The 15,370-nt window shown below is 51.1% G+C and overlaps 1 protein-coding gene across 1 annotated transcript in view; it reads left to right on the top strand.

The window, feature by feature from the left end:
* Nucleotides 1–3,042: 3,042 nt before the first annotated feature.
* Nucleotides 3,043–15,370, top strand: part of CD80 (CD80 molecule) — a 31,250-nt gene continuing 18,922 nt past the window's right edge. The window contains exon 1 of the mRNA XM_062176897.1: nt 3,043–3,343. Within this exon, the coding sequence (XP_062032881.1) occupies nt 3,247–3,343 (97 nt within the window). The 5' untranslated portion in view covers nt 3,043–3,246. The remainder of the gene's footprint in view (nt 3,344–15,370) is intronic.

The raw sequence follows: 15,370 nt of genomic DNA, 5'->3' as shown, positions 1-15,370 counted from the left end.
TGGCTCACCTTTCTATTTCGAAAAATGTATTTCAGAAGGAAAACCATTGTATCTCTACCATCCTGACTGTTCCTGCTGTCTTAGCCTGGATTCTCCAGAGAGCAAAGCTAACAACAAAGAGCAAAGTGGTCTATTTGCAAACTTGATTTCAGTGGTCTGGGATGGGACACTGAAGCAGGGCAGGAGGAGTGCGGGGTAGGGGAAGCCATGCCCAGAAGCCTGCCTGCGTTGCCCCTAAGAAAGCAATTGGTCCCGGTTGGGGCGCCGGATTCTAACCCAGTTGCCCCTCTTCCAGGCCAGCTCTCTGCTATGGCCCAGGAAGGCAGTGGAGGATGGCCCAAGTCTTTGGGCCCTGCACCTGCATGGGAGACCAGGAGAAGCACCTGGCTCCTGGCTTCGGATCAGCGAGATGCGCCGGCCGCAGCGGCCATTGGAGGGTGAACCAGCGGCAAAAAGGAAGACCTTTCTCTCTGTCTCTCTCTCTCACTCACTATCCACTCTGCCTGTCAAAAAAAAAAAAAAAAAAAGAAAGAAAGAAAGAAAAAGAAAGCAATTGGTACTCCACCACCCAAGGCCTTCCAGGGGCCTCATGCAGTAGCTCTCAAAATTCCCTACCTGGAAAACCAAAGGTTGACACAATTGTTCACTACCGTCCAGCCCTTATGAGCAGTGACCTTCTCAACTGCTTAGTCAGACACCCCCAGAGGTACCCCCGCCAAGGCAGCAGAGAAGCCCCTGCAGGGCCCGAAGCAGACTCGGAGCAATGCAATGCCAGGCAAGGTACACGAGGGCGACTGGCCCAGTGTGGCTCAGCTGCGCACTCCCAGATGCTCCAGAATCCTCCAGAGAAGGGCACTGGAAGGCTGGCGGGAAAAGAGGTGGTGGCGGGACCCAAGTCCTCCTCACTCCCCCATCCCTAGGTGCACACCTGAGCGTCACTCAACCGTGGCAAAGATGACTGCAATGCCCTGCCCCCTCTGCAGAGGCAATGGGTCCGTGGGGTGAGAGTGCAGTTACTGGTGATCTTGTGAGCTGAGCGCTCTCCAAAATCTGTACCAAATATATATATATATACACACACATCATATATATATATACACACACATCATCATATATATATATGATGTATTTATTTATTTATTTATTTGAAAGGCAGAGTTACAGAGAGGCAGAGAGAGGTCTTCCATCTGCTGGTTCACTCCCTAAATGGCTGCAATGGCCAGAGCTGAGCCAATCCGAAGCCAGGAGCCAGGAGCTTCCTCTGGGTCTCCCACGTGGGTGCAGGGGCCCAAGCACTTGGGCCATCTTCTACTGCTTTCCCAGGCCATAGCAGAGAGCTGGATCGGAAGTGGAGCAGCTGGGACTTGAGCCGGCACCCACATGGGATGCAGGCACGGCAGGCGGCGGCTTTCCCCACTCCACCACAGTGCCGGCCCCGTGGCTGACCTCTTGTAGTGGCTGGACAGTGACTAGGTGTGAGAAACTCTGACTGCTAAAGCAGAACTCCGGAGCAGTGCAGAAGCAGTCCCTCCTTAAAGCTTACGGCCTTTGCCCAGGCAAAACTAGCAGCTGCCCCTCCCTCGACTGGGGCATGTTCTCTCCTCTGCCCCAGCCCAGCTGCCCAAGGTCCTCAAGATTTCCTGTTTGTTAGTTTGTCGATGGGGAGCAGAGAGGGCTATTGGGTGCTTTGCCCCGGGCCACACCCTCTGAGGAGGCGACAGAGGAGAGCGCGGCGGAGGGAGCTTCCTCAGACCAGACGCCCTACCCCAGTCCTGGGCTGGCGGAGCTCAGATTCTCTACCAAGTAAAAGGAAGTTGGGAGGGGAAATACCACCTCTCTGATATATCACTCGAAGAAAGACGGACTGGCTTGCCATTATCGTGGAGACGGCGAGAAAAGAACATCTCAAAGACACAGCCTCACCCTTTGACTGTTAATGCAGACGGAAAAGAAGAACTAGTGAGTAAGTACACTGACCGTCGTCTTATTAGGGGATAAGTTGGTAGAGCTAGTTACCCACAGCAGGCTGCCTTCTAAACAAACATCCCATCACTCCTGCCTCTAGCATGCATGTCTGGTCTCAGCGGAGCCCACTGGGGTCTCTTATTCCCATGGGAGCCTATAGGGTCCCAACACACTTGGACAATCGCCATTAGAAGGATGGCCCGTTGTTTTTTTAATTTCCTAGGCAGTAGAAAAGATTATTTCTGCAGGACCACTTTGAGTTTGTCCAGCCAGAAAACTTCTGGTAAATACATCTCTCCAAGTTAGCTCTGGTGCAAATAGATGGTGCCGATCAGGCCATCGGCCTTGGCTGGCACGCCAGTTCAGGGTGGGGGAGGGGAAGGAGGGGTTGCTTCAAAGAGGAGATGGAGCTCCTGCTGAGCAGCGCAGGGACCCGGAGAGAGTGACAGTGCCACGGTCATTTTCATTTCTCAGTTTTGATAGATTTACTGGCAAAACAAAACAAAACAAAAAACTTCTTCGCACTGCAGCTCATGAGCTCATCAGCAATGTTGGCTATGTGTCTTGTTCCTCCCTTCCTACTGTTCTGTCGATGGAGACCCTGCGCCCCTTTAGGACAGGTTCTTTGAGCAGAAGGGCTGAAGAACTGAGACACTTGTCTTCCCGTGTTCATGTTAATAAAAAAAAAAAAAAAAAAAAAAAAAAAAAGTTGTCCCATGACTTGGACAACCAGCTGTGCTAGTCGCTCTGTCTTCCGTACTGTCGAATTTCCGTGGCCTGGCTGATGGATGCGAGGGTCCTCACAGTTCTCTGTGTTTCTAATAAAGTCAGCCACATCTGTGCAGTAAGAGCTGTTTCACAGAAGAGCTGCGGTTGGTTCTTGGAATAGGCGCAGGCAAGGTCACCTCAGAGCTGCCCCTGCTAGCGGCGCCCTACGCAGAGGTCTCCCAGGGTAGGATCCCAGACTGCGCTCAGGCGGGCAATCAGAGCTTCAGAGCCCCAGGAAGCAGACCTCCCCTCCTTCCTTCCTGGGTGATGCTGATTTTTTTTTTTCTTTTTCAGGTTGTGAAAACAAATCCACAACTTTTGGAGACCCAGGAACCCTCTCCAAGCTCTCGCCGGTGTGTTTGCAAACATCAGCACAGAGCAGCTGCCCTGGCCTGGTGTGCACCTCCCAGGCTTCTCCGTTGCCTCGCTCTGCGCCCCGTGTACCCCGGAGGCGTCCAGCCTTACTGGCTCTGAACTGTTGGCTTTCATTTTCCAACCTAAGCACCTGGAGGCATGGGCCACACGCTGAGGCCGGGAACTCCACTGCCCAGGTGTCTACACCTCAAGCTCTGCCTGCTCTTGGCGCTGGCGGGCCTCCACTTGTCTTCAGGTAAGCGGCACGCGGGAACGTAGCTGAGACGCTGCGCCCGTGGGGAGAGAGGCGGCGGCGTTCTCTCTGCTGCCCCCTTCTGTCGCCTGATGAACTGGAAGGGAGCTGCGGGGCGTTTCCAGCCCAGTGTGTTCCGCAGAGGTTGGGGGCGCTGCTTAGGGTCACACACAGGCAAGTTAGCGTCCAGGTGGGGACAGGGTTATCATAACAAAGCCAAAAGTCCATTTTGCCACAGCTTAGAGTTGTGGCCACTTGCATGAATGCCAGGTGCTCTCTCTCAGTCTGTATCGTGCTAAGGGTGTTGTTCTAGGGATCTGGTTCCCAAACTAGATTTCTCTATCATTCGGCTAAAGTGGTCTTCCTTTAAAATTCAGCCTTCCCATTCGAAGGCAAGGGGAGTGGTTGAGGAATGTCATCTTCCGAATGCCGGCTCTTTCTCTTCATATGTGTTCCTCGTGTTGGGTGCTGAGGTCCTCTGGCATCTGACAAATTCATGGTTTCAGACTTTAATTTACTACCTAGGGTCTCTCAAAGAATGTTTGGACATCCAGGGGCTTTTGTTCCAGCCTCGGTGGCTGTCGGGGGTGCTGGACGTGGAGGGCTGTTGAGATGGGAGGGCTCAGCCTGCTGGTTTCCCAAATACAAACAGGAGATCCGGTTCCAGCCGGAACCTTTCCAGTCTGCAGAGGTGCTGGTCTTGAAAGCTGCTTCCTTCGGTAGCCCAAAATCTCCATAGTGTGTCTGTGTGGCAGCGGGAGGGAGCCGGGGCGGGAGCTCCAGGAAGAGGAATTGGAGGCTGGGAGAGTGCCTGAGCACAGTGGTGGTAGTCTTCAACTTTTTGTTCCGAGTTGTCAAATTTGTTGTTGTATACTGCTGTAGAGCCAGGAGACCCATGGCTGAAGTTTCACAGCCTTCACGTTAGATTTTGTGTATATTTGATGGTTATATGACATTTCCAACAGTTATAGCATCCTTATGGGAAGGCAGGGAAACACTCCCAAAAGAGACTCCTCTGGGGAGTTTAAAATATGTAGAAGGAAATTCACACAGGTGGAATTCCCATAAATGAGGGTGTGTTGGGGGAAGGGGGTGTGAGAGACGGACAGAGAAGGGAAGAGGAGACAGAGAGAGAGACAGAGAGAGAGAGAAACAACAAAAAGGAAAACGAAAACACACACACACACACACACACAAAACGAAACCAAGACATTAGCAATTGTCCCAGGAAAATTATAGTCAGAGGCAAATGAAAGAAGATGAGCTCTGAGCTAAAGAAAGAGGTTTAGGAAAACCCCTTGTCCCACGGCTCCAGTCAGATATTACTGTTGCTGTTACTCAGTCAACAAACCAGCCCGTGAGCTTCTTACACCTGAACACACAGTGTGCGTGCTCCAGGGGCACCACAGAGGCTGCGCCTGGGATTCTTGTCCCCAAAGAGGTTTGCATAGGTTGCCTGGGAAAAGCAAAACTAACCCATATACAAGAGTACTTTGAACATTTTGTGGAAAGGCAACATTTTTTAAAAATATGTTTATTTTGGTGTGCAGATATTTTGAAATCCATGCTTAATTTTCCTAGTATACATTTTCCATGAACTTTTTGAAAACAAGCAAAGAGTGATGATGTGCTGGGTCCTGGCTGTAAAAGCCCAACCTCTGGCAAAGGAGGGACGAGGGTGAGCTAGAGCAGCTGGAGGCATTTGGTGACAGAGAAATCTGGGCAGGCCAGCAGCCTGGGCAAAGGCACAGGGGCAAGGATGCATGGGGCACAAGTGTTCATTCTTTTGCTTAATCCTTTATTAATTTGACAGACATTGAGCATCTACTATGTACAGGATGCTTTTCTTGGTCCTGGGGGCAAATTGTGAGCAAAATGGACACGGCTCTCATCTTTATGGAATTTAAGGTCTTTGGGAGGAAGAAGAGAAGTAACTCAATGATGACTCAAGGATGCATGAGTAACAGGGACCAGGACTTTGAAAGCAAGGGACCAGTGCTGTCCCTGAGCCCCTGTCTCTCCAGAGGGCAAGGCCTGTCACATGGGGGAAGCACAGACGTGACAGAGCAAGCAGGGCCCCAGGGAAGACAGCGCTGGACTAGGAGGCAGTGGGAGCAGCCAGGCCCCTAGGCTTGAAGGCCACAGTCAGGAATCTGCTTTATGAGACAAGGAGCTCAGTCTATCCCAGTGCTGTTCGCACTCGAATTATGCATACCAATCACTGGGGGGGTGGTATTAAAATGCAATTTCTAGCACAGGGGATTTTTTAGAGAACTGAAACTATTTTGCATTACACTATAATGATGGATCTAGGTCACTATAGATTTGTCAAAACCCATAGAATGTGCAGGAGCAGGAGTGAACCTTAACATAAACCATGGACTTTGGGTGATGATGACGATGGCGTCAGTGTAGGCTTACTTATGGCATCAATGCACCACACGGTGTAGGATGTTGATGGTGGAGGAGGCCGTGGATATGTGGGGACGGGTTATAGGAGAACCCTTGGTGACTTTCCACTCAATTTTGCTGTGAATCTGAAATTGCTGTGAAATAGAAAGTTCACCTACTGTTTGGAAATGCTATTTTTGCTTCAGTTAGTCTGGGAAGGGGCTTGAGATTTTGCATTTTCTAAGAAGCACCCAGGCGATAGTGATACTGCCAGACCGTGAATCTTTAATTTGGGTATGAAAGCTCTAATGACATTTCAAAAAAAAAAAAAAATGGTGTTGCTGAAGCGTAAAGAGTGGCTGGTAGGGCGGCTGCCGTGATTGTGCAAAACCCATTGGCAAGCTGTTTTAGTAGCTTCCAGAACACGGTGAGGGTTTTCGTGAAAATAATGGAATCAGAATGAAATGGGTGGGTTGGAAAGCGCCTCTGACTGGAGCATAGCTTTCAGTTGTGCATGGTCTGCAGGAGACAAGATTTAGTGACAGAGTGGAGTAAGATCATGGAGGACATAGCTTCAGGGCACTGGACTCTCCCGTCTGGCTCTGGGTCAGGAAGACACACTACAGCCAGGGTGTCCCCACTCTGCGCTTCCCCAGCTGCGGGCACCCAAAGCAGGGACCCCTCTCTCTGGCACAGGGTGAGAGCAGCCCACATCTCCCCTCCGCCAGGCTGGTGTGCACTGTTGACAGAGACAGGAGCACCTGACTGCACTCCGGAAACCAGTGACTGTAAGGCAGAGGGGCCAACGTGGTATGGCTTTGCCCTCAGAGCTGGGGTCCTTTAATGGGACCCCAGGAAAATCCTGGGTCCGTAAGTCTGTAGCAGATACCAAGCTGGCAGCGAAGAGATTGCCCCAAGGTGTTGCTATTAACAGAACCGCCCTGAATGCACGAGCACCCCCGTGTTGCTGTCAGAAGGTGGCGGGCTCAGGGGTCCCCTGAGGGAGGCATTGCACCATCATCACCCTGGTAACAGCTCTTCCGGCCCCTGAGCATTTTGTGGATATAACTACTGTTTAGGGGGAGGAAGAGAGAAGAGTCACAGACACAGAGCGTGTGCCAGTGAGCTGAGACTACAGTGGAGAGAAGGTTGAACAATGTGAACCTCACTGCCAGCTGCCGTGGGTCACAGGCACCTTCTCTTCCCTGTGTTGCTGGCACCAGCCCAGGGTGACCCTGGCTGAGCCTGGGCTGTTTTCTGAATCAGAAGCTTAGAAGTGTCCAAAAGGGTCACTTCATTGGAAGAGTGTGTGCGTACCAGCCATGGTGACGTTTCTAGGTGGGGGCGTGGTAGGTGACTTCTATGCTCACCTGTCTTTGCTATTCTTCCTAATTGTACTGTGTGTTTCTTCAGAGAAAGTGTGTGTCTTATAAGCATACTAAGTCTTCAGTGAGAATGTACATAGTGCATCACAGGGTGAATTTTCTTTGTATTTTAAGGTTAATTTATTGGAAAGGCAGAGTTAGAGAGAGAGACAGAGACAGAGATCTCAATCTTCCATCACTGGTTCACTCTGCAAATGGCTGCAAAGGTTCAGGGAAGGGGCCCAACAATTTGGGTCATTCTCTGCTGCTTTCTCAGGTGCATTAGCAGGGAGCTGGATTGGAAGTGAAGAAACCAGGACTTGAACCGGTGCCCATATAGGATGCCAGCACTACAGATGGCAAGCCTAACCCACTACGCCACAACAGCAGCCCCACTTGGTGAATTTTTGATACTGTGCCCACCTGTTTTTCTCCCTTAGGAGAAGTGGTGAGGCAGCAGCCAGGCTCCGGGGCAGTCTCCCTGCCCACTTCAGTGGTTAAGCGGTGTACCTTTGCCAAAGGGGTGCTTTGGCCCAGCCACTGCATCCACACTGCCCAGCTCATGTGTTAAGAGACTGACATCTTTCTAGATGGAGTTTTTTTTTAAGCTATACATTATATTGCATTTTTTTTTAAAAAAGGACATTTGCTTTTTCAAAAAAAAAGTTTATTTGAAAGGCAGAGAGAGAGAAAGTGAGAGGGAGGGGAAGAGGGAGAGGCAGAAGGAGATGGAGAGAGAGAGAGAGAAAGGGAGAGGGAGAGAGAGAGCTTCCATCCACTGATTCATTCTCCAAATGTTCACAACAGTTAAATCTGGGCCAGGCTGAAGCCAGGAGCCTGGAACTCAATCCAAGCCTCCCATGTGGGTGGCAGGGACCCAACTCCTTGAGCCACCACTGGCTGCCTCCTAGGGTGTGCATTAGCCGGAAGCTGGAATCAGGAGCGGAGCCAGGACTCGATGCCACTCCGAGTGGCATTTTCACCACTGTGTGAAATGACCATATTAAATTTAATTATTATATTATTATATCTCCCCATTTTCCCTGTACTGTTTTTTGTGATGATATAAAACTCACCCTTCAAAGTGTATAATTCAGTGGTTTCTAGAATATGCTCAACGTTGTGAAATCGTTACCACTGTCTAATTCCAGAACATTTCCATCACTGCAAAAAAAAAAAAAAAAAAAAAAAAAACCTGTTTTTACCCTTGAACAGCCACTTCCCATTTCTCCCTCCCTCCCTCTGTCTCCTGGTAACAGCAGATCTACTTTCTGCCTTCATAAATTTGCCTATTCTGCACATTTCTTATAGATGGAATCATATAGCATGTGGTGTTTGGGGCCTGGCTTCCTTCCCTTAGCACAATGTTTCATTTATTCTTTTTGTAAAGATTTTATTTATTTATTTGAGAGGCAGAATTACAGACAGAGAGAGGGAGAGACAGAAAGATCTTCCATCCGCTGGTTCACCCCCCAAATGGCCACAACGGGCTTGGACCATCTTCCACTGATTTCCCAGGAGCATTAGCAGGGATCTGGATCTAAAGTGGAGCAGCTGGGACTCAAACTGGCACCCATATGGGATGCTGGCACTGCAGGCTGGGGCTTTAATCCGCTGCGCCACAGTGCTGGCCCCTGCTTCATTTATTCTTATGGCTGAGTGGTAGACTTGGTTTTTGAGGCACCTGCTATGTGTTTAAAAACAAGCGGTCACTGCGCTGATTGGCAAATGGCTTCTCCCTTGGGCATTAGTGGTGGGGAGTTGAAGCAGTCAGGGCAGAAAGGTGGACAGGCCAGGGCTGGGGGCTAACACTGCGGAGTGCCCCCAGGGAGCCACAGAGATGGGGGGCAATTTACACACATCCACCCAGAGAGGTGAGCAGAGTTGCCTTCCGTTTCTGCCTTCTCTCTCCCTCTCTCTCGCCACCTCTGTCCCTGTTTGACCACCTTTGGGCTCTCGATTCCACAGGGTGGCCAGTTACCATGGTGATGCTGGTTCCACCCTGGGTGTGGTTCGACAAAGCAGGGCAGGAAGGGCCCCAGGAAGACTCTGTACACCTTTTGCGGCTCACGGCCCTTTACGTCTGCTGCGTGAGCGCTGTGAGAACTGTGTGAAGTAGGGAAGACAACAGCATGCTCGTTTTGCAGAAGTGGTTCTCGAGGCCCACAGGGGTTCACCGACTTGTTCAAGGTGGTGATTCTGCCCCTCAGCAGTTGGAGCCAGATTTCACTGTCTGGTGCCCGCTGTGCACTCAGGAAGTATTTGGTCCTGTGGACACTGCCGATGTGGCGCTGGGCAAGATAGACCAAGCCTCTGCTTGCACGACCCCAGGGGTAATTATATGAGCATGTCGTATACAAGGGGTCTTTAAAAAGCTCATGGAAATGCACATCGAATCGACCTTTCTTTTCTTAAAGATTTATTTATTTATTTGAAAAGCAGAGAGAGAGGGAGAGACAGAGGAGAGAGACAGACAGAATGTCTTCCGTCTGCTGGTTCATTCCCCAAATGCCTGCAATAGCTGGGGCTGGGCAAGGCTGAAAATCAGGAGCCCAGAACTCTATCCAGGTCTCCCACATGGGTGGGAGGCACCCAGGTACTTGGGCCATTTCTACTGCTGGAGGATCCAGGGAGCTGGATCAAAAGTAGAAAAGCCAGACTCAACACCAGCACTCATGTGGGATACTGGCATCGCAGGCAGTGGGTTAACCTGCTGCACCACAACACTGGCTCCAGCATGTATCATCTTTTAATTTCAGTTGTCCTTGAACTTTTTGAAGTACCTTTGTGGCTGGCGCCGCAGCTCAATAGGCTAATCCTCCACCTGTGGCGCTGACACATCAGGTTCTAGTCCCGGTCAGGGCGCCGGATTCTGCCCCGGTTGCCCCTCTTCCAGGCCAGCTCTCTGCTGTGGCCTGGGAGTGCAGTGGAAGATGGCCCAAGTCCTTGGGCCCTGCACCCACATGGGAGACCAGGAGAAGTACCTGGCTCCTGGCTTCGGATCAGCGCGATGCGCCAGCTGCAGCACGCCAGCCGCGGTGGCCATTGGAGGGTGAACCAATGGCAAAAGGAAGACCTTTCTCTCTGTCTCTCCCTCTCTTACTGTCCACTCTGCCTGTCAAAAAAAAAAAAAAAGTACCTTTGTATATACTTATATGTAGATTCATGACATATAATGCCATTTTGGTCAATGATCATACACATATATGATGGTGGTCCCACAAGGTCAGAATGGCCTCGAAACAGATCACCATGTGGAGGTAGAAGGCAGTGACACCGAGGATCCTAGCCCTGGGTAGGTTTAGGCTAATGTGTGTATTTGCATCTTTGTTTTTTTTTTTAAAAAAAAAAATAAAACAATTGCTTAGGGGCCAGCATTGTGGTGTAGCAGGTTAAGCCGCTACCTGCATCCCATATGGGTGCCGGTTCGTATCCCGGCTGCTCCACTTCTGGTCTGGCTCCCTGATAATGGCCTAGGAAAAGCAGCAGAAAAATGGTCCAAATGTTTGGACCCCTGCCACCCAGCTGAGAGATCATGATGAAGCTTCTGGATACTAGCTTTGGCCTGGCCCAGCCCTGGCCATTGCGGCCATTTGGGAAGTAAGCCAAGAAAAATCTTCAGAAAAAACTTACAGGATAAAGATATAAAGAAAGCAAATATTTTGTACAGTTGTACCATTTGTGTTTTAAATGGTCATTACCCAAAGCAATAAAAAATTTTAAAGTGTATAAAGTAAAAATATTATATTAGGTTAAGCTTAATTTATTATTGAGGAAAGACAAAAATAGTTTAATGAGTTAAGTGTAGCCTGAGAAAGCAGTGTTTAAACAGTCCACTGTGGTGCACAGGAATATACCAGGCCTCACAGATACACACCCTCACTCACCAGTGTGCCCACTGCACCTACCAGGCCTGCAAGCTCCATTCATGGCAAGTACCCCGCCCAACGTACCCTTTTAGATCTCTCTATACTGTATTTGTAGTGTACCTCCTCTTTTTTTTTTTTTTTTTTAGATTTATTTTATGTATTTGAAAGACAGAGTCACAGAGAGAGGTAGAGACAGAGAGAGAGAGAGGGAGGTCTTCCATCTGCTGGTTCACTCTCCAAATGGCCACAATGGTCAGAGCTGAGCTGACCCAAAGCCAGGAGCTTCTCTTGGTTCTCCCACGTGGGTGCAGGGTCCCAAGGACTTGGGCCATGCTCTACTGTTTTCCCAGGCACATTAGTTGAGGGCTGGATTGGAAGGGGAGCAGCCAGGATTCGAACCGGCACTGCAGGCTGGGGCTTTAACCTGCTGCATCACAACACTGGCCCCACCTTTTCTTCTTTTTTTAAAAAATAAAGATTTATTTACTTATTTGAAAGTCAGAGTTACAGAGAGAGAGGGAGAGATACTTCCATCCACTAGTTCACGCCCCAGATGTCCCCAGTAGCCAGCACTGGGCCAGGCTGAAGCTAAGAGCCAGGAGCTTCATCTGGGTCTCCCACATAGGCACTGGGGTCCAAACACTTGGGCCATCTTCTGTTGCTTACCCAGGCATATTAGCAGGGAGCTGCATAGGAAATGGAGCAGCCGAGACTTGAACCAACAGCCATATAGGATGCTGGTGTCACAGGCAGTGGCTTTACCCACAATGCCACAGCACCAGCCCCTTACCGTACATTTTTTCTCTGTTTAAGTATGCAAAAACCTATCATTGCTGTATTCAGTACAGTGACATGACATACAGGCATGTAGCCTAAGAACAGTAGGCTACACCAGCAGCCTAGGTGTGCAGTGGGCCACACCAAGTAGGTTGTTGTAAGCACCAAACACTTGAGGAGAGACGCATGACAACCAAATTGCCAACAATGCATTTCTTACCACGTTTCCCTGACAACAAGTGACACGTGGCTGCAAATAGGCACCAGCCTGAAGGAAGCTTGAAAAGAAAGACATCAGGACCACAGGCTAAAAAGTGGCAGGATGCAAGGGGGCAGGGAGGCAGGCCTGAGTTTGGGGTCTCTGGGCCATGTGACTCCTTTAATTCCCAGTCCTGGGAAGGAGCTGTGTACGCAGTATCTCATTTAAATCCTTAGGGAGGTGTTGTGGTGCCCATTTGTATACTGTGAAAACACACTCAGCAAGTCACCCAGGTTGCAGGGGGTCATGCTGACAGTTCTGGGGCCCACCCCTCCCCTCCAGCCTCACTGGAGCACCCCGAAACCCTGCAGAGGTGCGGCCGCTGTGTTCTCATCACCATCTGAACGCGGTGCAGCCCCTGGGCATGGAAGCAGGTCCCTGTGGGAATTTGCAAACTGCCCGGCAGAGTTTTGGTTCCTCTTCTGGGTCTGGTTCTTCCTCAGCACTGGCTGTCTGGTGAGAGGACCTCGCCTGGGAAGAGCAAGCCGCCCATTGACGGTGCGCCGTGACCTTTCGCCGGCCGCCCACGCTTCTCCTCAGACAGCTGGACAAAAAGTCCTCAGGAGCCATCATGGAAATCAGATGGCTTCATTTTCAGTTGTGGTTGCTCTTGTGCTAAGTCACCACATGTCAAAAGTCGGTTCGAAATACTGCATCCTTCTGTTTGGGTGGGAACGGGGACTCGGGGCCCCAGAAGAGGGAGCTGCTCTCTGTCTTGGCATCCGTCTGGCCCCAGCAAGGCCAGAGTCCTGTACGTCTGGCAGGACCCCCCAGAAAGAGGAAGAAGCCAAGGGGCGGGGTTGGGGAAGGGTAGAGGGAGAGAGAAAAATGGAACGCAGGCCTTTTCTGTTTATATCATTGGAATTTGAATCTGATTCTACAACGACCCAGAGGGGTATCATAGCCATTTTACAGATCAATCAGCAAGTGACTGAGCTGGGCCTGGAATGCAAGCTGGATTCTCAGCGATCATAGCTTCCCTTGACCTTCATCGCTTCCCCGGTCACTTACACTCCTGCAGCAGGGACTGACCACGTTCTGCACAGTCGCCCAAAGCGGGGCGCCTAGGATTCTTCTGAGCTAGCTCGGGTTGCTGTGTAAATTCTCGCCATGCCCAAACCACTTCCTAATTGCGGTGGCCGAGCCGTCTTCAGGGTGACGGAGGTCTGAGATGCAAAGTGCTACAACCCCTTGATCTTGCTTTCCAAGAACACAGAGGACCTCGACATGAGGCCCCCAAACACGGGCTTTCCCCGGGGGGCTGGGGGGAGCTCCGTGTGGCCCTGGGACATGGGGCAGGGAAGACAGAACACGATGGCGCAGGCAGGAGTGGGGTTGGCTGTGAAGGGCGTGCTCCTGACCACGATGCTGCATTTGTGTCCTGCGCGGTACACAAGGAGGGAGCACGCCTTGAGAAGCAGACACTCAGGAGGTCAAGTCTGCTAAGGGATCCTGCTGCTGTGGATGTGTGGGTGCTAGGGGCTAATGAGGCGCTGGAGCCCCCGTGCTGAAATGTTGGTGTTTCCAGGACCTACTGATGGGGAATCCACTGCACTGCAGGTAGCCAAGGGAGATAAGTCAGCGCATAGGAATCACACAGGTGAGCTGAGGAGGGCTGAAGCAGGCCCGAGGTGCGACCGTGGCCCTGGGTGGACAGAGATGAGGGGCGTCACTGCAGCCCGGGGCCACGGGGTCAGCACAGGCAGGGGAGGCCAAGGACTCTGCCTCTCAAAGCCAGCACTCATGGTGGGGCCGGGGTGGGCTGGGGCAGCCTTGGCTTACTTACTCCAGAGCTGGGAAACTGGCCAACATGGAGAGGAGCCAGAAAACACAGCGCAGTGTGAACCTGGAGCAGGTTCCTTCCCTGGGCGCACGTTCCCATCGCTGAAAGAGGCCAGCGACACCAATGACCCCAAAGTCCCTTCGAGGCCTCAGCTTCCTTCCCCATGACCGGCGCTGCCCTTGGGCTGAGTGCACTGTGTTACCCAGGTTGGTGCCTACATCCACGTCTCTTAGTGGGCCTCCTCCCTGCCTCACTGTGGGATCCTGTCCCTGGCCCTGACTCCTGGTCCATGGTATCTGACTATACACAGGCATGACACTAGCAGTTGTCACTCCATGTTTCTTTCTTTAAAAAAAAAAAAAAAAAAAAAAAAAAACAAAAAAACTTATTTATTTAGAAGGCAGAGCTACAGACAGACAGTGAGACAGAGAGAGAGAGATCTTCCATCTGCTGATTCACTCCCCAGATGGCTGCAATGGCGGGAGCTGGGCTGACCTAAAGCCAGGAGCCAAGAGCTTCTTCCGGGTCTCCCGCACAGGTACAGGGGCCCAAGGACTTGGGCCATCTTCTACTGCTTTCCCAGGCATATCAGCAGGGAGCTGGATTGCAAGTGGAGCAGCCAGGACTTGAACCCAGCACCCATATGGGATGCCGGCACCATAGGTGGCAGCTTTGCCATTATGCCACAGAGCCAGACCCCACTCCATGTTTCTTAATGCCCAAGGTGATCCCCATATGGAGATGTAGGGAAAGGGAAGATTCTGGATGAATTCCTGTAGGTGACATCCCTAGAAGAGATGGACCATTTGGTGGGCTGCCACGAGGCGGTCCTAGGCACTTGGGAAAGGCCAAAACGCATGGCCCACTTGTGAATTTTTAATGAAGACGTATGTAGGTGCAAAGCCATGCGTGAGGCATTCTGCACCGCTTGTGACTGGGGGAGCATGGACGTAGAAGACAGGAAAGGGAGAAGACCCTGACTCCGGGGGCTGGGTCTACACGGTGGAATCTCCGTTCCTACGGGCAGTGCTGGCCGGAAACCACCTGAGCAAGAGAGCAGGGGACAGAGCCAAGGAAGAGGCCTTTTTTTATTTTTTATTTTTTTTAAGATTGTATTTATTTATTTGAGAGGTAGAGTTACAGACAGTGAGAGGGAGAGACAGAGAGAAAGGTCTTCCTTCCACTGATTCATTCCCCAAATGGCCGCAACGGCCGGAGCTGCACCAATCCGAAACCAGGATCCAGGAGCTTCTTCCGGGTCTCCCATGCGGGTGCAGGGACCCAAGCACTTGGATCATCTTCTACTGCTTTCCCAGGCCATAGCAGAGAGCTGGACTGGAAGTGGAGCAGCCGGGACTAGAACCGGTGCCCATATGGGATGCTGGCACTATAGGCGAAGGATTAACCTACTGTGCCACAGCCCCGTCCCCGGAAGAGGCATTTTAGAAGTGGGCTGCCAGGGGCCGGCACTGTGGCGTAGTGGGCAAAGCCACTGCTAGAGGAAGACCTCTCCCTCTCTCTGCCCCTGCATCTTTGTAACTCTGCCTTTCAAATAAACAAATAAATCTTTTTTTTTTTAAAGTGCAC

The sequence above is a fragment of the Lepus europaeus genome, chromosome 2 (assembly GCF_033115175.1).
Source record: "Lepus europaeus isolate LE1 chromosome 2, mLepTim1.pri, whole genome shotgun sequence".
In the NCBI taxonomy this organism is placed as follows: domain Eukaryota; kingdom Metazoa; phylum Chordata; class Mammalia; order Lagomorpha; family Leporidae; genus Lepus; species Lepus europaeus.
The sequence above is the reverse complement of the archived record's forward strand: the minus strand, read 5'-3'. Positions and strand labels throughout refer to the sequence as shown.